This window comes from Danio rerio, chromosome 2, assembly GCF_052040795.2.
Source record: "Danio rerio strain M-AB ecotype USA chromosome 2, GRCz13ab, whole genome shotgun sequence".
Lineage (NCBI taxonomy): Eukaryota > Metazoa > Chordata > Actinopteri > Cypriniformes > Danionidae > Danio > Danio rerio.
The window spans coordinates 58,734,221-58,757,500 of record NC_141022.1 but is presented as its reverse complement, the minus strand read 5'-3'; the positions used below and the strand labels follow the sequence as shown (position 1 = coordinate 58,757,500).

Sequence of the window (23,280 nt, the reverse complement as noted above, 5' to 3'; positions counted from 1 at the left end):
GGGATTAAGCCGACAAGAAAATGAATGAATGAATAGTATGCAAAAAGTACTACAGTTAAAATAAAACCAGATTAAGCTAAACCAGTGAAAGTTTTAAAGGTAATATCTTAATATAATTCTCAATTAGTTAATGACTAACTGACAAACTATGCACCATAGATTTCTTACAGTAATCGTTCATTTTTTACAACATTAGTTCATTATTAGTTCTTGTTAACTCGCAGTGCTTTGACTAATGTAAACAAGCATAACTTTGAATATTAGCAGTAAATGTTGAACTATGATTTACAGTTTTTCTCAGACGCTTTGGTGCATTTCTCACAACACTATTTACATTTGCACAACAAATGTCTTAAAGCCCTCGTGCTGCAAAACCTAGCTGATAATCTGCAAAAGCGCGTCACTTGCTCAAAATGGACAGTTCATTCCTCAAAAGCAAGTACTGATGTCAGTGTCATCAAAATGAAAAATCCTGACACCATTGTTTATGAACAAGATAGTCAAATGGCTTAGTCATGTTTTCATCATGTCAGTTTGTACATTTTTTTCAATGCAAAAAAGTCAGATTTTGGTGACACTTGCTGAAAATGCTGAAGACAGAACTGTATACTATTAGCACAGCCATTTGAAAACTACAGTAAAGTGAGACATCACTGCATTGAGTGAGTTATCTGAGTACAAGACACTGAATATGTATGTTTCACATTTTTACTGCATTTGCTCTCTACAATCCTAATTTATTCTCAGCATTGTGCAAAAGAATAAACACACTTATTTACAACAAACATAAACTCCCTTTGGGTAGAGCAGTGCACAACTGTACACAATATTGCAGTACATAATGGAACTGAGCCTACAACATACACAGGTCTGTAAATCATTCATCAAATTGTTCAATTTTAAAGACATTTTCAGGAAAATAAAGATTTACAATTTTTTTTAATTAAATTTGCACACATTTTGACAACTAGTTCAACATTTTTGTATGTAATGACTCAAGTAATGCAACAAAGACTATTAGTTTTATATGGAGTGACTATTCAGCATTCACAAGTTTAGTTCATTTTGTCTGACATGACATAAACAGATGATAATGTTATAATTAGCAGAGAGTTGTATGAAAGCAATTGATGCATGTCCAAAAGCATCTGCATTGTGTTGGAAAGAATAAGAAACTGCTACTAGGATGTGCACAAATGACTAATTGTTTTGAGAAATGCGTTAACTATTGTGCAAATGTAAATAGTTTTGTGAGAAATGCACCACAGCGACTGACAAAAACTGTAATAAATGATGTAGGCTACAAGATTGCTCATACTTTGTTCATGTTGGTGTTATTAAGTACATTGACTAACAATATAATGGACCATAATTAATTGTTACCGTTTTAGCTAATGGTTGAATGAGTGTTTGAGGACTACTACAAGTCCAGCTAACACAAAAAGGGTTGATAATTGTAACTGATAAAAAGAGCTGCTGTACTATTTACCATAAATACACGTTAATTAATCTTGCATGCAAAAGCCAGTCATTTTCTGGAGTTTGGCACAAGAGCCAAAATGTTCCTTCGCATAATATTTTGCAACTAACTTACCTAAACAAATAGGCCATCGGCATGAATACGACATATTAAACCGGAAAATTAGAAAAAACCTAACTTCATTTTTAATTGACGTCTGTTTTGTATATCCTACGTTACTGATAATCAAAATGTTTCTAAATAATAATATGAACGTGACTTACCGTATATCTTAAAGGCGTAATATGCCTTCAGGTCCCGCGGCGCCATTTCACTCATCACTGAAAACATGTCCAGAAAGTCGTCCAGAGTCATGTTTCCCTGCCCATCCTCAGAGAAAACCTCCGCGATCCTCTGTCTGAATGGGTTATCCTACATAAAACATAACATTTTTATTATAAAGTGAGTATTTAGTAGTGTGAGTGTTTGACGTCCTCACAGTACAATGTTTGACATACAGTACACCTCACTGACGGTTATTTTAGGGACGGGGTGTATGAACTTTCAATAAAGGAATTACCAACCTACGTCACACGGGTTCCCGGTTGCAATAGCAAACATGTCAAGTTTTGCGGTAAGATGCCAAATTCATAAGTCTTAAAATAGAAAACTTAACTTTTACTGTACATGTAACCCCGCCGGTCCTACGCCACCCAACCCTCTCCGAGTTGGTTTCGAACCGGCAACCTTCCGCATGGGAGTCGGTTACTCTAACAAGGAGGCTAAAGACCATGGCCTCTAGTGTCTAGTGCCATGCATTTTAGAATTCTAAACATAGGTTTCTATCAGGATCCACACACCGGCGCTGCAAGTCGGCGCCCGTGCCACGGCTCAGGACGCAGTTCATTTTTCAGCCGCGCCACAGAGCGCCAACTGATTAGTTTCATGTTAATTATCATTCGAATGTACGGGTTTGGTGTGCGATACTTTAAACTGTCATGTGCGCGCCGTGTCACGGCACTTCTGGTGTGCGACCTGCTTTACACTCACCCCCCTAAACCTCACTCCCATCCGGGTCATGGCACCAATGTAACACCGCCGGTCCTACGCCACCCAACCCTCTCCCAGCTGGTTTCGAACTGGCAACCTTCCGCATGGGAGTCGGTTGCTCTAACAAGGAGACTAAAGACCATGGCCTCTAGTGTCTGTCGCTAGAGCACCTTTAGAGGTCAGAGGAGTGAGGTTTACCTGCACAGCACTTACTAGCTGGCCTCCGTTACACATACAACACTGCTTTTCATGCTGACCACAGACGTTTTGGCTAAAAGGGTGCTGAATGGAGTGAGGACCTAATTAATAATGCTGGACTCTGCAGTTCTCATTTCAAATCAGGTAAGTTCACGCTATGCTGATTCAGACACATTACTCAGTTTTGATTGCAGCAATGATTTCAGCAAAAAACAGTTAAACATGGTGAATTAAACTGCAGACACTGAATGCTTAGAATGAAATGTAAAAGTGTAAGCTCACACACCCTGCCCTACAGGTGCCGTTCACTGTCAGGCTGTACTCACACTAGCTACAGTTGCCTTGAACTGGGCCAAAGCACGCTTGTCCCCCCTCCCGTCTCCCCCGACGGCCCGCACTCACACCACAAACAGGCTTCGGCACGCTTACGTCATCGCTGCTGTGCTGTTCAGTGAGAAGCGCTCTCTCACTCAGCAGCACAGTGGAGATTTCTCTAGTTATATCGTTTCAGACGTTTGATATGCCGTCAAATATTTCGCCAAACAGTCCTTAGGGATGCGGGACACGCAGTCAGATATTTCGATGAACAGATTCGCCACTTTTGGCGCTCATAAACAATCATAAAGCTCTCGTGCTGCAGGAATGAGGAGGTCTGCTGAAGGTGCAGCTGTCGTGCAGTGAGGGGTTTGCGTCTTTAATAAACTACGGCAGTTTGCGTTCACTGAACAGTAAGAATGATTAATAAATCCATATCAAACAGTCCCTTAAAAGTCACGTCTCGCTTTCAGTTTCGGGCTTTGGTGCGTTTTGCACTCACACACAAGCGTACCGCGCCAAAGCCCAAGTGAACCGCGCTCAGGCACACCTCTTCCAACAGGGCCAGGGCCGGCCAAGTGAACCGTGCTTGAGCCCGATTCAGCGCACTCACACTGCTCAAACGATCCGGAAAACGGGCCTGAGCACGGTACGGATGGCATAGTGTGAGTAGGCCCTCAGAATGCAATTGTTTTGCGTGTTGGTGATTGATTACCCAGGCCTTGTACAGCTCCGTCTTCTTTCCTTGTCTTTGGCTAGGCAGATCCTCGGTTTTTAGCACCACAGAGTTTTGAATCTGGTCATCATGGTGTATTATTTCTTCCACATGACCACACAGAACAACATTGTTGGCATCCAAAGACTTGTAGGCCTTTAACTTCTCTCTTGTAAAATCACTTGGAGCTTCAATAAGATCGTTGTATATTTGGGGCTGGATGCTTGGCCATTTCGTCTTATACAATATCCATTGGGAGGGTGCTATCGCAAATGGACCTGTCAGATGAACGCCGCTCACTTTAACGTTAATTTTGCAGAATCACTGTGCTTATCACTGGGTGACACGCTGTTTTAATACACTGAAAGCATTACATAAATAATATATATAATATGTAAGTAATATAACCTTTCTCTAAGACAACAACAAACTCTGCACCGCATCTGATGTCAATCCCTCGCTGTAAATGCTAACGCTCCCAGTTTTTTCTGCAACCTCGCTGCGCGCGCATCTTGAATATTTTTGAATTCTTGAATACATTTGGCGTTCATCTTTATGAATAGTCGCCTATATATTAGCATATAGATAATATTTACCTGCCGAAGTAGTTGTAGTAGAATAAAATAGAGCATTTTAGCAGGAATTATATATAAACAATAGAATAAACTAGAAACATCAGCTCAGCTTTTTGTTGAATTTATAATAAAATATGGACCTATTTTTTTTCTACTGAAACATTTATTAACTATATCATGTGTCTACAGTTGTGGACCCAATGACTAAAATAATTGAGAGAATTATAGGCTACACCAGGGGTGGGCAAACTCGGTCCTGAAGGGCCGGTGTCCTGCACAGTTTAGCTCCAACCCTAATCAAACACCTGAATCAAATACCTGAACACCAATAACAGCTTACCACAAGAGAGCAGCAAATCAGCATATCAAAAGAATTTCTGAATTAATATATATATTTCGGTAACACTTTACAATAAGGTTCATTAGGTAATGCATTTACTAACATGAACTAATCATGAACAACACATGTACAGCATTTATTAATCATAATTGAACATATAGTAATGCATTATTAACACCCAAGTCCATGCTTGTTAACATTAGTTAATGCACCATGAGTTAACATGAACTAACAATGAACAACTGTATTTTCATGAACTAACGTTAACTAACATGAACAAATACTACTAAATGTAATGTTCATTGTTTGTTCATGTTAGTAACTGCATTAATTAACATTAACTAATGAACCTTATTGTAAAGTGTGACCAAAATATTTTGATAACACTTTACAATAAGGTTCATTAGTTAATGCATTTACTAACATGAACTAATCTTGAACAAAACTCATACAGCATTTATTAATCATAATTAAACATTTACTAATGCATTATTAACATCCAAGTCCATGCTTGTTAACATTAGTTGATGCACTGTGAGTTAACATGAACTAACAATGAACTACTGTATTTTCATTAACTAATGTTTACTAACATGAATAAATACAGTAGTAAATGTATTGTTCATCATTTGTTCATGTTAGTAAATGTATTAATTAACATTAATTAATGAACCTTATTGTAAAGTGTTACCAATATTTTTTTTATAATATTATACAGTTTAAATATTGCAACAAAAAAAAAAATCACCACTTTTCTGATGTTTAGCTCCAACCCTAATCAAACACACCTGCTTATAGATTTCTTGTGATCTTGAAGACACTGATTAGCATGTTCAGGTGTGTTTGACTAGGGTTGGAACAAAACTCTGCAGGGACACCGGCCCTCGAGGATCAAGCTTGCCCATCCTTGGACTACACCTTTACCAGTCAAACATTAATTTTTTATTTGTTTTTTGAAAGTCTGCTCACACATTTATTTGATTAAAAATGATAAATAAAAACTAACATATAATTTGTATGTTCAGATAAATGACATGTTTTTTTGATATTTGCAAATGTAAAAAGTATTTTTCCGCAGAAAATATAAAGCAGAACAAAATGTTTAATAATCATTGATAATAAAAAGCCTTTATAATTTACATTTACCTTTAGTCATTTAGCAGACGCTTTTATCCAAAGCGACTTACAAATGAGGACAAGAAAGCAACTTACACAACTATAAGAGCAACAATGAATAAGTGCTATAGGCAAGTTTCAGGTCTGTAAAGTCTAAGAAGGAAAGTATTAGTATATATATATTTTTTTTTGAGTGCAGTTAGTGGTTTATCCAGAGAGGCAATTGCAGATTAGGAAGTGAAGTGGAGACTAAATAGTTGAGTTTTTAGTCGTTTCTTGAAGACAGCGAGTGACTCTGCCGTTCCTATGCAGTTAGGGAGTTCATTCCACCAACTGGGCAGATTGAGCGCGAGCATTCGGGAAAGTGATTTCTTCCCTCTTTGGGATGAAACCACGAGGCGACGTTCATTCACAGAAAGCAAGTTTCTGGAGGGCACATAGATCTGCAGAAGTGAGAGCAGATAAGAAGGAGCAAAGCCAGAAGTCGCTTTGTAGGCAAACATCAGAGCTTTGAATTTGATGCGAGCAGCAACTGGCAGCCAGTGCAAACGGAAGAGCAGCGGAGTGACATGTGCTCGTTTAGGTTCATTAAAGACCACTCGTGCTGCTGCGTTCTGAAGCAGCTGAAGAGGCTTGATAGAGTTAGCTGGGAGCCCGGCTAGTAGAGAGTTGCAGTAATCCAATAATAATACCTGAACACCAATAACAGCTTACCACAAGAGAGCAGCAAATCAGCATATCAAAAGAATTTCTGAATTAATATATATATATTTCGGTAACACTTTACAATAAGGTTCATTAGGTAATGCATTTACTAACATAAACTAATCATGAACAACACATGTACAGCATTTATTAATCATAATTGAACATATAGTAATGCATTATTAACACCCAAGTCCATGCTTGTTAACATTAGATAATGCACCTTGAGTTAACATGAACTCACAATGAACAACTGTATTTTCATGAACTAACGTTAACTAACATGAACAAATACTACTAAATGTAATGTTCATTGTTTGTTCATGTTAGTAACTGCATTAATTAACCTTAACTAATGAACCTTATTGTAAAGTGTGACCTATATATTTTTTATAATATTATACAGTTTAAATATTACAAAAAAAATCACCACTTTTCTGATAACTTTTACAAATTTTAGATCTGAATAAGTTGTTTTAATTTAACATGATAGCATATACACTGAATGGCGGTAAATTAATCCATATGTTTTGTTATTTCATTTTCTCAACAGTTCGTTGAAACATTAAGGTTGAGACTTTGGTTTCTACAGTATATGTTTTTTGATGCTTTTTTATTGTTTTAAAACATTAGGAAAACAAATGCGATACATATATACTGCATTAGTAACCAAACACCAACCAAAGAACACCCACCCTATCCCCGACAGAGCCATAAAAACAAATGCACAAATGCATTAATAATAATAAATTAAAATAAAATAAAAGAGGCCATTTTGTAAAATACAAGAAGACAATGACAGTTCAACACACATAAATAAGTATTGTATGAAGTATCAAGTGAGGAAAATAAGTAACACGTCACCATTTTTCTCAGAAAACACATTTCTAAAGGTGCCGTTGACTTGAAATTCTCCCCGGATGTTCGAAATCCACATATGCAAAGACAACAAATCTTATTATTTTACAAGTTAACTTATGCGTAATAAAATTCAAGAGTTCACACTTAGCTGATGATTTATAAAAGCTTGTTTGGCATGCTGTCTCGGGAGAGAGCCCCGAGCTCAAGGGATCCTCGAGCCCGGGGCTTCCTCCCGTTGGCAGAGCGAGAGGGGAGCCTGAGCTGGGAGGATCTCAGAACTCCCCGACTGCGGTAGCTAAGGGAACAAAAGGGGTTAGACAAAAGCTTGATTGTTATGCATGTTGAATGTCTTTGGATGGTGGGAGGAAATCTGAGAACCCGGGGAAAACCCACAGGGACACGGGGAGAACATACAAACTCCTCACAGAAACGCCCACCAGCTTGGTGGAACCAGGGCTGGCAGTGTTCTAGCTGTGGGGCTCACAGTGCTAACCACTGGGCCGCCGTGCCGCCCAATCAAAGATAAAGGAGGAGAATAGGGGAGGAAGGGGGGTTTCTTCCGAACAAAGATAACATGGACTGAAAACTGTGGTTATTTATAGTCGCTTAGGGCTCATGTGATTGGAAGATAGTGATTAGCAAATACGGGACCGGCCGTGATAAATCATAAGCACGTGATCCTCTCGAAAATAGTTTATGAATAAACTTCACTTAAATAACGCAGGGAAAAAGTATTGAACACATGAAGAAAGGGAGGTGTAGTTCGGCAGTGAAAGCCCAGACAGCAGCTAAATTTTTTAGTAGTTCTTCAGCAACCCTCTGCCCTTCTTCCGTGTAAATGAATATCAGCTGCTTTAGTTCAACCAGGGTGGACATTTCAGCAAGACAATGATCCAAAACACGGCCAAGGAAACTCTTAAATGCATTCAGAGAAAGAAAATCAAGCTGTAGAATGGCCCAGCCAATCACCTGATCTAAATCTAATAGAGAATACAAATCAAAGATCAGATTTGATAGACGAGACCCACAGAACATCAAGACACTCAGTTGAAGTCTGAGAAACTCACACCCTGAGCAATGCATGAGGCTTCATTCTCCATATGAGAGGCGTCTTTAAGCTGCAGCACCAAAGAAGCCTTTTATATACAGTATTCAATACGCTTCAGTAGTTTTTTATGTTTGTATTGTTTGGGTTTTCAACGAAATTCGCTTCAATTCCATGTCAACAGCTCCTTTAGAAATATCATTCCCAGAAAAAAGCATGAGGTGTTCAGTACTTATTTCCCCTGCTCTACATTCCAATGAAAGTGAAAAGTACAGTATGTGTTTGAACCACTTTTCTAAACCTGACCCTTATCCGTGTCTCAAATTCTTAAGGATTTCTTAACTAATTGGTCTACTTCTCAAACACTTGATTAAGCTGGGTTAAGCTTTTGGTTCTCTTGAGTTAAGGGGATCTGATAACATTTAACCTCACCAAGACTGCCATCAATTAGTAGGATGTTCATAATTAATGAGGAACACACACACACACACACAGAGAGAGAGAGAGAGAGAGAGAGAGAGAGAGAGGGAGAGAGAGATGCGCTGTACCTTCAGCTCCGGCATGCTGCCAATCAGCTCATACGGCAAACGCACGTCCGGCTCATTGGTGTAGTCCAGCGGCACCAGCTGAGGAGCCAAATCACGGTACCGATGAAACAGCCTGAGGAGGCACCATAACAAACGTACATTCACAACTAAAACATTAGCATTTATTTATGCGTCTGAATGACATTATGTGAGTATAATGTTGTATTTCAATGTTGAAAAGTTTGAAAAAGGAACTTTTATTGACGGTTTTAATATTTTGAAGTTATATATTGTCTGTGTTGACAAATAAAAGCCTGGTATTAAACAGCGATACTTTTCTGTTAGATTATGGACTTATTTCTCTGAATTATCAGAATTTATAATATAATATAACATAACATAACATAACATAACATAACATAACATAACATAACATAACATAACATAACATAACATAACATAACATAATATAATATAATATAAAGGCGAGGCAGTGGCTCAGTAGGTAGTGCTGTCGCCTCACAGCAAGAAGGTCGCTGGTTCGAACCTCGGCTAAGTTGGCATTTCTGTGTGGAGTTTCCTCCGGGTGCTCCGGTTTCCCCCACAGTCCAAAGACATGCGGTGCAGGTGAATTGGGTAGGCTAAATTGTCCGTAGTGTATGTGTGTGGATGTTTCCATGAGATGGGTTGCGGCTGGAAGGGCATCCGCTGCATAAAAACTTGGTGGATAAGTTGGCGGTTCATTCCGCTGTGGCGACCCCGGATTAATAAAGGGACTAAGCCGACAAGAAAATTAATGAATAATATAATAATATATAAATAAGAATATATCAGAATATATATAATAATATAATAATATATATCAGAATTAATAATCAGAATTATTAGCCACAGAGTTGAAACGAGAAGTTTAAATACATCGTATAAATAGGCACATAACCATTCAAAAAGTCAGATGTTAATGTGACTAAACTTTATCTCTTTTAGGTCAGTTAGGATGATCACATTTATTTCTGTTCTGGTTAATAGCAGAATAATGAAAGATATATTTTTTCAGAAATAGATATAACTTTTCTTGAAAGTCAATTTTACATACAATACTGAAAAAGCTCAGAAGATGGTGTAAAAGGGGGGCTAATAATTCTGACTTCCACTGTATATATACATTAATATAAAATAAAAAATCCATTCACAACACAATAAAATAAAATTTATTTTTGATATGATGCTTTTGGATTGCATTATGGGAGCTTGATCTTTCCTCCAACAACTTTTGATGATGAAAAGTTTGGAAATAGTGACTTTTATTGACAGCTTTAATTGTGATATATTGTGTTGTAAATTATCGTACAAAAACCTTTTAATAAACTATCAGTATACTCAAGGTGTGAATTACAGGGGGATTAGGGGGGGATTACACTTTTAATTTATGCTTGACCACCATGAAGGACGTCAAAACGAGATGTATGGTGGGGGTCTGCCCTTTAATACCGAGAAGTAGTGTTTTTTAAATAAAAAATGTTAACCATTCAAATAGTAGATGGGGCGGAGCGGTGTAGCAGTGGCGTTGTCACCTCACAGGAAGAAGGTTGCTGGTTTAAGCCTCAGCTGGGTTAGTTTGCATTACTGTGTGGAGTTTGCATGTTCTCCCCATGTTGCCGTGGGTTTCCTCCGGCTGCTCCGGTTTCCCCCACAGTCCATGCGGTATAGGTGAATTAAATAAACTAAATTGGCCATAGTGTATGAGTGAATGGGTGTTTCCCAGTACTGTGTTGCAGCTGGAAGGGCATCCGCTGTGTAAAACATATTTTGGAATAGTTGGCGGTTCATTCTGGTGTTGCAACCCCTTGATAAATAAGCAACTAAGCCGAAGGAAAATGAATGAACATGTCATGTACAGTGGAAAAGTTGATTTTTTTTAATTATGGAAATGTTCTTCACGCTGCCGAAAACTGATATGTTTTTATAACTTTTAACTTCATATTGTTTTTGATTAGAGGATGCATTTTACAAATAAAACAAGCATTTTAAGACTTAAAGAGTAATCTGGGGTCCCCACAGCGGAATGAACCGCCAACTTATCAAGCACATATTTTATGCAGCGGATGCCCTTTAGCTTACCCAACTCACCTGTACCGCATGTCTTTGGACTTGTGGGGGTAACCGGAGCACCCGGAGGAAACCCATGCGAACGCAGGGAGAACATGCAAACTCCACACAGAAAAACCAACTGACCCAGCTGAGGCTCGAACCAGCAACCTTCTTGCCGTGAGGCGACAGCGCTACCTACTGTGCCACCGCAGTAAGATGTATGAAAAGTAAAATATCTCTCACCTCAGTATTTCTTTCCTGGTGAAATATGTGCAATCCTACAAAATATGAAAAGCAAAAAAAATAAAAAACATGCGTTATTGAAAAGCAGAATTTCTACTTAACAATTACTTTAAAACAAAAAACATGCATGCTAATTTTCATTAATAGTGAGAGAAATTTGATAGTGAGTGTGCATAATTATTGATGATAACTATCAAATTCTCCACATCAATCCTCACAATTGTCTTCATAATTTTAAGCTCAAAAATCCTTTTAAAAGTGATTTTTTTTCACACTTAAAATGTCACATTCTGTTAAGTTTTTATACTGTAGTTTGTTATTCCACTAGTAAAATGTTCAAATAGAAAAATAAATGTAAAACTATTCAGCAGGACTTATTAATAGAACTTGACACTGAGAGGGTGCTCGCTGCAGAGCCATTTGAGGAGAGCTGAGCTCCAGCGAGGGGGAGCATGAGCTGTCGCTCCTCCTCCTGTAAGCTGTTTTAATGCGTACACCAACCCCACCCCTAACCCTACCCCCAGTGACATCACTCGTAGAAGAAGTGCAAAAAAGGTGGAGCTCAAGCTTAAGCTCCCCCTCGCTGGAGCTCAGCTCTCCTCAAATGGCTCTGCAGCGAGCACCACTTGAAATTTTGACGCTGGTAAAAGCAATTACATTGTCTAACCAATGGGTGGCGACAAACAACCATCAAAATTATATCACTGAATAGGTTTTCAGAAAGGACCCACCTATAACGAAACATGAAGTTTTGTGTGTGAATTCTTGAATAATTAAGTGAAAATAAATATGATCTGTTGTACAAGATGTTAGATTTCTATATTTAGCATTATCAGCAACATAATTACATAATTACGTAAAATTATTTTACATATTGAATATTTTCCTTTTTTTTTTTAACCTGGTTCTTTCTTGATTTTTATTTTTACAGGTTTTAAGTTCTGCTTGTTAAACCAATGGTTTTTGCAGTAATATTTTTGTATAAATTAAAAGCAAATGACAATTTTCTTCTCCTTTTTTTTGCTGATCCAAAAAATGGTTCGATCCGTGACTCAAAAGGTGCGATTAGGTGCGTTCGACATGAAGCTCAGCTGCAGCCGGTGATCTACGAGATTAGCCGAGCGCAGGCGGGGGCGGAGTTGAAAACGGAGCCGTCAAGATGGACAGCTGGACACTTCGGGACTCAAAGTTGCTGCAGTCATGATGACCAATCACATGGCGTCATCATATTTTTTGTTATTTTTACTTATAACAATAAAACATTTACAAATAAAACAGAATACAATCTCTACAAACTGTAGTTCCTTTTTAAACAATAAGAGAGAATTATGAATAAAATATATAACAAATGCATGAGAGAAATAAGAGGAAATGAGAGGTTAATATAAACATAAAAACGAACAGGTCTATTAAATACAAAGCAATAAGCATACATACTAGGAGTTAAACATCAACCTTTAGGCTAATACTTCTTGTTTGAATCTGCTAAAAAAGGGTTTACATATATGTACATTTATAGATATAAAAATGTCCAATGTAAAAAACAAAACATGGTGTTTTGATTAGGTCTTAATAAATGACATTATTTTTGGATAATGAATGAAGTTTCAAAAAAGTATTTTAATCCAAAAAGATTGTGTTGAAAAGAACAAAAGGTAAAATAAGTGAGCTATGTAGAAGTTTCCCAGAAAGAGCAGGTCGCCTTTAAACTGCTAGACAGAAAATAAAATATATATTTATATTATAATAATAAAACCATTTTATAATTATTTAATAAAATAGTTCTTTACTTTAATTTGTTAAGAGAGCTTTAGGGTGGCAGGATCAATGATGATTTTCTTATTTCAAGTCTGTAAGACATATTTAGGTTATTCACTAAAATATACACTAAAATATATCATTTAAATCGTTCATGGAGATGAATGCAGTAAATAGTCTGTATAAAAAAGTTAAAAATAAACCTGTGCAAACAAGCTAACCTTTATAACCAGATTATTTAACAAAAGATGATCACTGCAGTAAAATATTTGTAGTCTTTTAATAAGCAAGATGTGTACAGGATAGAGAGGGTGTGAAAAGTGAATTGTTTGTTTTGAAACTTTTGAATCGGAATTTGTCCAATTATAAACCCGAAATACACGTGTTTGTTGTCATGTGGTGAACTCGGCCAATCGTGTAATATCGGTGTCGTCATCAAAGCTCCTGCAGTCGCTCTTCAGAAGCTGCACGGTCTGAGTTTGCCGTCTGATCTCGGAGCGCTGTCGCGGTACTTTGATGCCACATGTGACAGTCACGTGGCGTCGGCGCAGCATCAATCCGGACAAGATTTCTAACCAGAATGCACCGCTTTAAGACAGATTTCGATCGATCTGCGCAGCGCCGCATGAAGTCGAACGCACCTTTTGACTTCATGCAGCGCTGCGCAGATCGATCAAATTCTGTCTTAAAGCGGTGCATGCTGGTTAGAAAGTTAGTCCGGATTGGTGCTGTGCGGACGCCACGTGACTGTCCAACACAATCTCAAGGCAATTCGTATCTTTTTCATTTAGTGGCTAATTCGTATGAATTGATACGATCTAATTCGTACAATTTAGTACGACTTGCTCATCCTCCAATGACGGTTGGGTTTAGGGGTGGGGTTAGGTGCCACGCCTCCTTTTTAAAATAGTACAACTGAACTCGTACGAGTTTGTACGAATTAGCCACTAAACTGGCAAAACGTAAAATACTTACGTTTTCTCATGAGATCAGGCTGGACTGTAACATGTGGCATCAAAGTACCGCGACAGTGCTGCAAGATCAGACGACTGAATCAGCCGATGCAGCATCTGAAGAGCGACTGCTGGAGCTCTGATGACGACACCGAAATTACATGATTGGCTGAGTTCACCGCATGACAACAACCACGTGTGATTCGGGTTTATTATTGGACAACTACCAATTCACAAATTTCAAAACAAACAATTCACTTTTCACACCCTCTCTATGTTTGATATATCATGCCTATTAAAAGACTACAAATATTATACTGCAGTATCATCTTTTGTTCAACCAATCTGGCTATAAAGGCTGGCTTGTTTGCACAGGTTTGTTTTCAACATTTTTTTATACAGACTATTTACTGCATTCAGCTCCATGAACGATTTAAATGATATATTTTAGATAATAACCTAAATATGAACTCAAATAAGTCTTACAGACTTCAAATAAAATAATTATCATCATTGATCCTGCCACCCTAAAGGTTTCTTAACAAATTAGGTTAAAGAAGTATTTTATCAAATAATTATAAAATGATTTGTATGATTATAAAATAAATAAATAAACCCATTTTTAGCATAATCAAACAAGAAGTATTAGCCTAGAGGGATGTTTAAACTCCTAGAATTTGTGCTTATTGCTTTGTATTTAATAGACCAGGGGCCTGTTTCAGAAAGGAGGTTAAGTGAAAACTCAGAGTATTTTAACCCTGAATTGAGAGAAACTCTGGGTTTTCCGTTTCAAAATGGCAGGTTTGTTAAACTCAAGAAATCAGGGTAAGTCAAGTCTGTTTCTGAAAGAGAGGTAACTCAGAGTCAGTTACTGTGGTAACTTACTCTGTGAACCTAACCTGGTCCGGAGCAGGTTTTATTCTCTAAACTCAGAGTTTCTGTCAGTTTCCTCCCCTTTTTTAAAGATGAAGCGGTATTTCTCGCCTTAGCCTTACATTTCCACACACCTATTTTAGAGTTCATTTTGGAGATGCCCATAAAAACGATTGATGGAAATGTCATGATTCACATATAACTTTTGAAAATACGCATAATAAAACATGTGCATAACTGAGGTTAAACTTTTATTTGATAAGATGCACATAAACTACGAAGTGCACTTAACAAATTACAGTATGAACATTAAAAAAAGGTTTGTTAAATGTGTGTGAATGGACAAACCAGCAGACTGAGCACACTGCAGAACATCTAAAATTTTGTTTTAGTCATTCTAAAATGCCTTAACTGTTTCAGTATCAGTGTATATTATTAATTACCGCCGAGCGTCTGGAGCGTGTCTCAGCGTCTCATGGCTTCAAACGCCCCCACGTGTTCATTGTTTGTCAATTGTCTTCTGAGGCGCAAGTACATTAATTAAATAAAAAATCATTGACGCAGCTTATTCTACCGCAGTAAATTCTGTTTTTACTGTTGATAGTTTGGCGCAAGTTAATCAAGAAGTGACGATTGTGTTCTCTTCGACGCTTTGGATAAAAACGCTGCTTTATTTTTATGCGTTATTTCAGTTTTGCACAAATTTATGTAACAGCCTATATTTTGATGGAAACACAGCTATTGCCTACATTTTTGTCACACACAAAACAAAGTCACGTACAAGGCTTGTCCTTTTTTCATAAATAATTAGTTTAACCTTCGACATGCACTGTTACTAGATTAATGGGATTATTATTCTGTCTAAAAATTATTTTATTACTGCTTACCTTCTTAATGTTATATAAACCTCTATCACTTGATCAATAAAAAGGCAGACACACAACAAGTGCACTGTTAAATCTATTAAAACCGATAAAAGTGTATAAAAGTTTAGAAAAAAAGTAGGCTATAAACGTCACACATTACATTACTTATTTTATTATACTTAAATGTTTAAATACTTAAAATGAAAAATTACACATTAACTTGAGCAGCTGTTTTCCCACGCTAACTGTCTCTGTTTCACTGATGGTTGCTTCTTTTTAAATATATACACTCATATTTGCTATAACTTTGCATGAGCAGATCAAGTTCAGCCGGAGAAAGAAATGCTGATCTCTTTTTTAAAGATGTTGCCGTAGTCACTCGTAATATCTGCGCTCTATTGATAATGCCTTTTTATAGTCACGGTGTGCACGCTTAACTCTGAGTTGGTCTACACAAAGTTGATTGACCCAGCTCATATCAGCTATTCTGAAACCGAAAACTCAGAGTTTTTAATCTCTCGGTAAATCAACTCAGAGTTCAAGTTTAAACTCAGAGTTGTTTGAACCTCCTTACTGAAACAGGCCCCAGTTCGTTTTAATGTTTATATTGCCCTCTTGCTTCCCTTTATCCCTTCCCTTTTCTCTCATGCGATTGTTATATATATAATTCATAATACCCATATTGTTTAAAAATGAACTATAGTTTGTAGAGACTGTTTTCTGTTTTATTTGTACTGTAAGTCTTTTGTTCTAAAAAAAAATGATGATGACGCCATGCGATCGTTCATCATGACTGCAGCAACTTTGAAGTGTCCGGCTGTCTGGCTTGACAGCTCCGTTTTCAACTCCGCCCCCGCTCGGCTAATCTCGCAGATCACTGGCTGCAGCCGTGCTTCATGTCGAACGCACCTATTAACTGTATTTGATCCGAACCGTGAGATTTGTAATTACAATTATATTACTATTTAAAAAACATTTCCATTTTTTTCCCACGGTATTTACATTTTTTTTTACAGTGCACTAATGGGGTATATGCCGAAGCATGCTAAGAGGACTTTTAATTTGCCAGTAACCTGGGTAAATCGCTTCCAGTCAACTCGACGCCAATGCAAAAATCTGCACATTTAAGGTCAGTTTTCTTAAAAAACCAACGATCTCCTCTGGCTGAGTGATATCTGATATAAAGTGGTTCTCAGATTGTACAAGAAGCACTGCATTAAATTACATTTCCCCTCGCCATGTCTTTATAATATGAGCATTTGTTTTACCCCAGTATATTCAATGGAGCTTCAGCGCTAGCCTGCTGATTCTGACTGGCGTGTGCGAGCAAACGGCTTTTTGTCTCGTTTTACGCTTGAGCAACTAAATAAATGTCAAAGTTTATTTAACTGAATGTATTTTAATGACATTACAACATCCATGCTGTAAAAGGAACCGTATAAAACGGAAAAACAAATTCACAATAACAGGTCACCGGAAGTTTATCAGTATGGGAAAAACACTAGCATTTCTTACAGTAGCCTATAATGCAGCATAAGAGACTGTTTTACACAATAAGAGCCTCTTTTACATAATACGAACCTCTTTTACATAAAAAAAAACTTAAAAACAATATCCAAATATAATAATAAATACAGTTAAAGTCAAATTTATTCACCCTTCTGTGAATTTTATTTTCATTTTTTAAATATTTCCCACGTTAAACAGAGCAAGAAAGTTTTCACAGTGTTTCCTACAATATTTTTTCTTCTAGAGAAAATCTTATTTGTTTTATTTTGGTTAGAATAAAAGCAGTTTTTAATTGTTTTAAACCCATATTAAGGTCAATATTATTAGCCCCCTTAAGCAATATTATACAATGTTAACCACTGTTATACAATGACTTGCCTAATTACCCTGATTAACCTAGTTAAGAGTTTAAATGTCACTTTAAGCTGAATACTAGCATCTTGAGAAATATCTAGTCAAACAATATGTGCAAAGATAAAAGAAATCAGTTATTAGAAAAGAGTTATTAAAGCTATTATGATTAGAAATGTGTTAAAATCTCTTCATTAAACTGAAATTGGGCGTAATAATTCTGACTTCAACTGTAAATATATATATATATATATATATATATATATATATATATATATATATATATATATATATATATATATATATATATATATATATATATATTTATAAAACCCTGACAAGACTGACCTGATATGCGTCCAGCTGCTGGGATGTGAAGATGGTCTGCTTGTTCCCCATTCTCGCAGTGCCATGGCAGACTGTGCACTGCAGCCGAATGCCTGCAGATATTTCAGATATGAAAAACTGGCACAAAAGGCTGCAGTGAGACATGGAGGATCAGGTGTCGGCCGCTGTGAGGCCTTTAGTTCTCCAATAATGGCAGCATTTCATCATTTAGCCGGCGTGAATGCGGCCCGTCGGTCAAGGGGAGTGCAAGTGGAGAGCAGGGGAGACGAGCGTCATGTTACACTGCAAATATACACTGTACAATAATATTCAGCGCTCATATACACAATGAGAGAATCAGACCAACAGAGCATCTGTGCTTGTTCATGACTGTAAGTGCTAACCATAATTGTTTGTAGATCGATCCTCGATATTATCTTGACCGTTAAACCTTGCTTGTAATATCTACACACACAAAAAATAAAAAATGTTCTGTTAAATTTAGTTTTTGTTTGTTTGTTTGCATTTTGCAGGATAAACTACCATTCAAATGTCTGGTTTTAGTACATTTTTTTAAATGTAAGAAATTAATACTTTTATTTAGCAAGCTTGCATTAAATTAATCAATAGTGAAAGTAAAAAAAAAGTTTGTTCTAAATATAAAATAAAGATTTAAAACATCGTCAATCAATAAAACATACAAATTATATATTTATATAGAACGCAGCAGCACGAGTGGTCTTCAATGAACCTAAACGAGCACATGTCACTCCGCTACTCATTCGTTTGCACAGGCTGCCAGTTGCTGATTGCATCAAATTCAAAGCTCTGATGTTTGCTTACAAAGCGATTTCTGGCTGCGCCCCTTCTTATCTGCTCTCACTTCTGCAGATCTATGTGCCCTCCAGAAACTTACGTTCTGTGAATGAACAGTATAAAGAGGGAACAAATCACTTTCCCGAGCGCTCGCGCTCAATCTGCCCAGTTGGTGGAATGAACTCCCTAACTGCATCAGAACGACAATTACTCCCTGTCTTCAAAAAGCGACTAAAAACTCAACTATTTAGTCTCCACTTTCCTTAGTAATATGCAACTACCTCTCTGACTCCTCCACTAACAAAAAAAAAAAAAAAAAATTACTAATGCTTTCCTTAGACTTTACAGACCTGAAACTTGCCTAGAGCACTTATTCATTGTTGCTCTTATAGTTGTGTAAATTGCTTTCTTGTCCTCATTTGTAAGTCGCTTTGGATAAAAGCATCGGCTAAATGACTAAATGTAAATGTAAATATATATATATATATATATATACACACACATACACACACACACACATTTATACAACAGTTCTGTCTGGTTCTTAAATCTTATTGGCTGATAGCCATGCCATGTTCTGCAATAACAGCATTTGTACAGCCTTCTCACGCTTCCGTATTACTCCCAGTGGCGTAGCGGACGGACCCGCAGGGCACGCACCACGGGGGGGCCCCGCGTGATTAGGGGGCCCCACGTCGTCGCGATTTTCAAAAATTTAAATTCCAGGAACCGCAATAATCAAACTCTTGGGACCAACTGTGGTCGGAACCAAAGTTCACAGGTCTGTGTTCTCTGAACACCTCTCAAGCGGTGGGCTACTTCATTCTGATTGCTTGCCGCCGAACTGCATCATAGCCAATGAAGACGGTTCTCATTAAAAAATGAATGACTTCTGGCTACTTTGACGCTCTCGCCGCTTTCGGTTTGTGATCGCTCCTCAGTTTTGTTGTCCCTCCACCCCGCTTCTCAATTTGTGACATAGATATATATACTAGATATCGCATAGGGACCCTGAGCATGCGTCAATAGCGCCGCCACATTGGTACAGTGCTCCCAGGACAAATGTCATTCAACCGCACTAGTCAAGACAGTGTTATTACGTGAAGATGCGGGACTTTAGCGCTGTCTATGGGTGTAGTAATGAGCAAACAAAGAAAACAAAGCACAAAGGTAGAACATTTCATAGGTAAGATTAAGTTTTTTTTTTACGTTTTTGCTAAACAGGTAGTGTTATTGATGATGATACAGTCACTTAGGGATGGCTGACGTGAAACTGATGTTTCGACACAGTGTCGAGATCCCGAAGCGCAAGTGTTTCGAATCACTGCACCGAAGCATGATCCGAAGCACCCAAGTCACGTGACTAAAGTGTTTCGAAACACCTAGTCACGTGACTAAAGCGATTCAAAGCATCGATCAGCTTAGAAACGTTTCGAGACCTGGCGAATCCTCATTTGACTGCCAAGGTCTCCAAATTATCTCTGTCTCATATGGCTTAGAGCACTGTGGGTTTGCTAATTGATTCTATGCTTAGCATGATGTTTTGGGTTCGAATCCCGACTTGTACAAATACTCTGAAATCATGGTTTTATGTATTTTAATCATGTTTCTGTTTTGTGTAGCCTAAATAGGATACAGCTACAGTTACGCCATCAATTTAGCATCATTTTTGTAAAACTGTAAAACAATAATAAATATTTTTACAGTATGGTTGGGTTTAGGGTTAGGGTAGACATTAATAAAATACAATAAATGGGAAATTTAATGAATAATATAAATAATTCTTGATAACTTCAGGCCACCGTTTTTGATCTAGCAACAACCCTGTTTTAAGACAAAAACAAGACATATTTATTCACAAATTGTTTATTCGGATATCAGACCAATGTTGAAACAAAAGATACAAGAGCAAAGCATTACCAACTGGTATTAAAGCATTTTAAAACAACTGCAACAGACTGGCTTAGAAACCTACTAACCCTGCATGGAAGTCTGACACCCTATCCACTGTACTATGTTACTTGAAGGATTCCACATTCACAAAGTGGGGTTTAATCCCTCAATTTGTTCAATTGTTCTTTGCTGAAGCTGTTTCAGTGCAATATAAAAAAAAAAATGACCACTAGATGTCACTGTAGAGTGAGTTTTCGAAACGTTTCGAAGCTTCGACACATTTGCTTCGACTGTTTCAGTGTTTCACGAAGCCTCGCTTTGCCCACCACTACAGTCACTTACTGCATTCACCATAAGGCAAAGCAGCTCCAACTCGCACTAAACACTCGGCTTATGCTAGTTTTGTTGAATAAAATCAGCAAACAATGCAAAAGAAATATGACAACAAGATGCTGCGCTGCCAGAAACTTGTAGTATTGTCGGCTAGTGAAAGAGTCGTTCATAACGGAGATTCATTGACAAACGAATCGCTCCCTCCGTCAGTATGAGAAGTGAAAGCAGGAGAGGAGCTGTGTTTCAGGACATGATTAGATCAAATTTAACAGGGAGGGTGAATAGTACATTTCTGTACACACAAACACAAGCTTTTTGTCAGGAATGCTTGTGCGATCACTAATCCATCAATGTAGAAAAGTGATGTCAAATTATGTTTCGTAATAATAAAAGAAATTGCATACTAACATCCCGGAAAACTCCCGATCATAGATATATGTGTATATCTCTGCCATTTATAGATTACAACTATGCAGTTTATTTATAAGGACAGGGCCTATTTTAATACAGTTACCTTCCTATCCCGGTTCTCAACAGTGCTATTCAGAGACCTCAACCCCGAACACCTTATCGTAAACACAACAGCAGTCTGGTAGTGATTGTGCTGCTTTTTTCGGGGTTAATTATTCAATTTAATTCAATTCAGCTTTATTTGTATAGCGCTTTTACAATGTAGATTGTGTCGAAGCAGCTTCACATAAATGGTCATAGTAACTGGATCAGGGTAGTTCAGTTTTTAGTGTTTAAGTTCAGTTCAGTTTAGCTCAGTTCAGTGTGGTTTGAAGTCATTACTGAGAGTCCAAACACTGAAGAGCAGGTTCATCGATGCGTAGCTTTTCAGATTATTGTGATATCCCGATTGCAGCAGAGAAACACTGTAGACTGTATCACTGTAAGAATATAGCTCTGTGGACGGAGTGCATTTCATGTCAAGTTCAGCCTTGCCTTATAATCTTAAAATGTGAGCAAAATTAGCTGTTTAGACATTACGTTCGAGAATCATTCTGTGTGTGTGTGCGTGTGTAGGTGTGTATATATACAGTACCTGACAAAAGTCTTGTTGTCGATCCTAGTTGAAAGAGCAACAAATAATAACTTGACTTCTAGTTAATCATTTGGAAAAGTGTCTGAAGGTGGATATTTCTGATGAATCATCTGTTGAACTGCATCCCAATCATCACAAATACTGCAGAAGACCTACTGGAACCTGCATGCGAGAGATCTGCAGAGTGGATGGCAACATTCACAATCCACGAAGCCGGCAGCTAGCTCTCTGCAACTCCCACATGCTCGCTCACTAAAGCTAAGCAGGGCTGCGCCTGGTCAGCACCTGGATGGGAGACCACATGGGAGACCTAGGTTACTGCCGGAACTGGTGTTAGTGAGGCCAGCAGGGGGCGCTCAACCTGTGGTCTGTGTGGGTCCTAATGCCCCAATATAACGAAGGACACTTTATACTGCTCAGTGAATGGTATATAGAAGATTCAGTCCTGCAATTCCTGTCCAATCAAATCACACATAGAAGGTAAATTGCATCATAATGAACTACCTCAAGACATGAGCACTTTACATTGCAGCAAACTGTATGGAAGCATTAAAAGTGTCCATGAAGACGTTCAAAATCTTTACACGCATTGACCCAGACACCGTTTAGATGCATGTCACTGATGAGAAGATGAATAATGTTTACTGTATGATGACCTAAATGGCCTTAAACACCCAGCAGGCACAAGACGTCAAAGTGACGTTGTACCCTAATGTCATGGAAACGTTGCATTTTGTTTGGAAATGAAAATGACGTTGACGTCAAACTCAAAGTCTGCCAACATCAATGTCAAACGTTCAACATAAAACCAAATATCAACATCTAATAATGTAACAGCTTGATGTTTTGTGGACGTTACCACTATGATGTCCATCAGACGTTTGATTTTGGTTGCCATACCTGATTAATAAATGTCAGTGTTGGACGTCAATAGGATGTTGGTTTAAGATGTTGGCTCGATGTTGGATTTTGGTCACTATCTAACAACCTAAAATCAACCAAATAACATCATTTGACGTCGTTATAGGACATCAAAATAACATTTGTCTTTAGACATAAAACTTTGGTCACCTGATATCACAACGTAAATCTAACCTTATATTAACGAGCTAAATGCACTACAGAATGTTACGTTTACACACATCCACCAACTACATGTAAATGTGTATTAGTGGCCAGCTAGTAAGTGCTGTGCAGGTAAACCTCACTCCTCTGACCTCTAAAAGGTGCTCTAGTGACAACCACTAGATGCCATGGCCTTTAGCCTCCTTGTTAGAGCAATTGACTTCCATCTGAAAGGTTATCGTTTCGATACC

At 37.7% G+C, this 23,280-nt stretch overlaps 1 protein-coding gene across 7 annotated transcripts in view; it reads right to left on the bottom strand.

Moving 5' to 3' along the window:
- Positions 1–21,927, bottom strand: part of cib3 (calcium and integrin binding family member 3) — a 30,188-nt gene extending 8,261 nt beyond the window's left edge. For 6 of the 7 annotated variants that reach the window (XR_015479195.1, XR_015479197.1, XR_015479196.1 and 3 more), the window contains exons 1-4: positions 17,899–18,989; positions 11,241–11,275; positions 8,928–9,039; positions 1,744–1,891 (exon numbers count right to left, since the gene is read on the bottom strand). Coding sequence is in view for 1 of the 7 variants with exons in the window: in XM_087241779.1 (XP_087097905.1) it covers positions 1,744–1,891; positions 8,928–9,039; positions 11,241–11,275; positions 17,899–18,042 (439 nt within the window). In the remaining 6 variants the exon portion in view is untranslated. Of the gene's footprint in view, positions 1–1,743; positions 1,892–8,927; positions 9,040–11,240; positions 11,276–17,898; positions 18,990–21,433 lie in introns of those variants that run through there. The other variant, XM_087241779.1, reaches the window with a different exon arrangement.
- Positions 21,928–23,280: the final 1,353 nt, after the last annotated feature.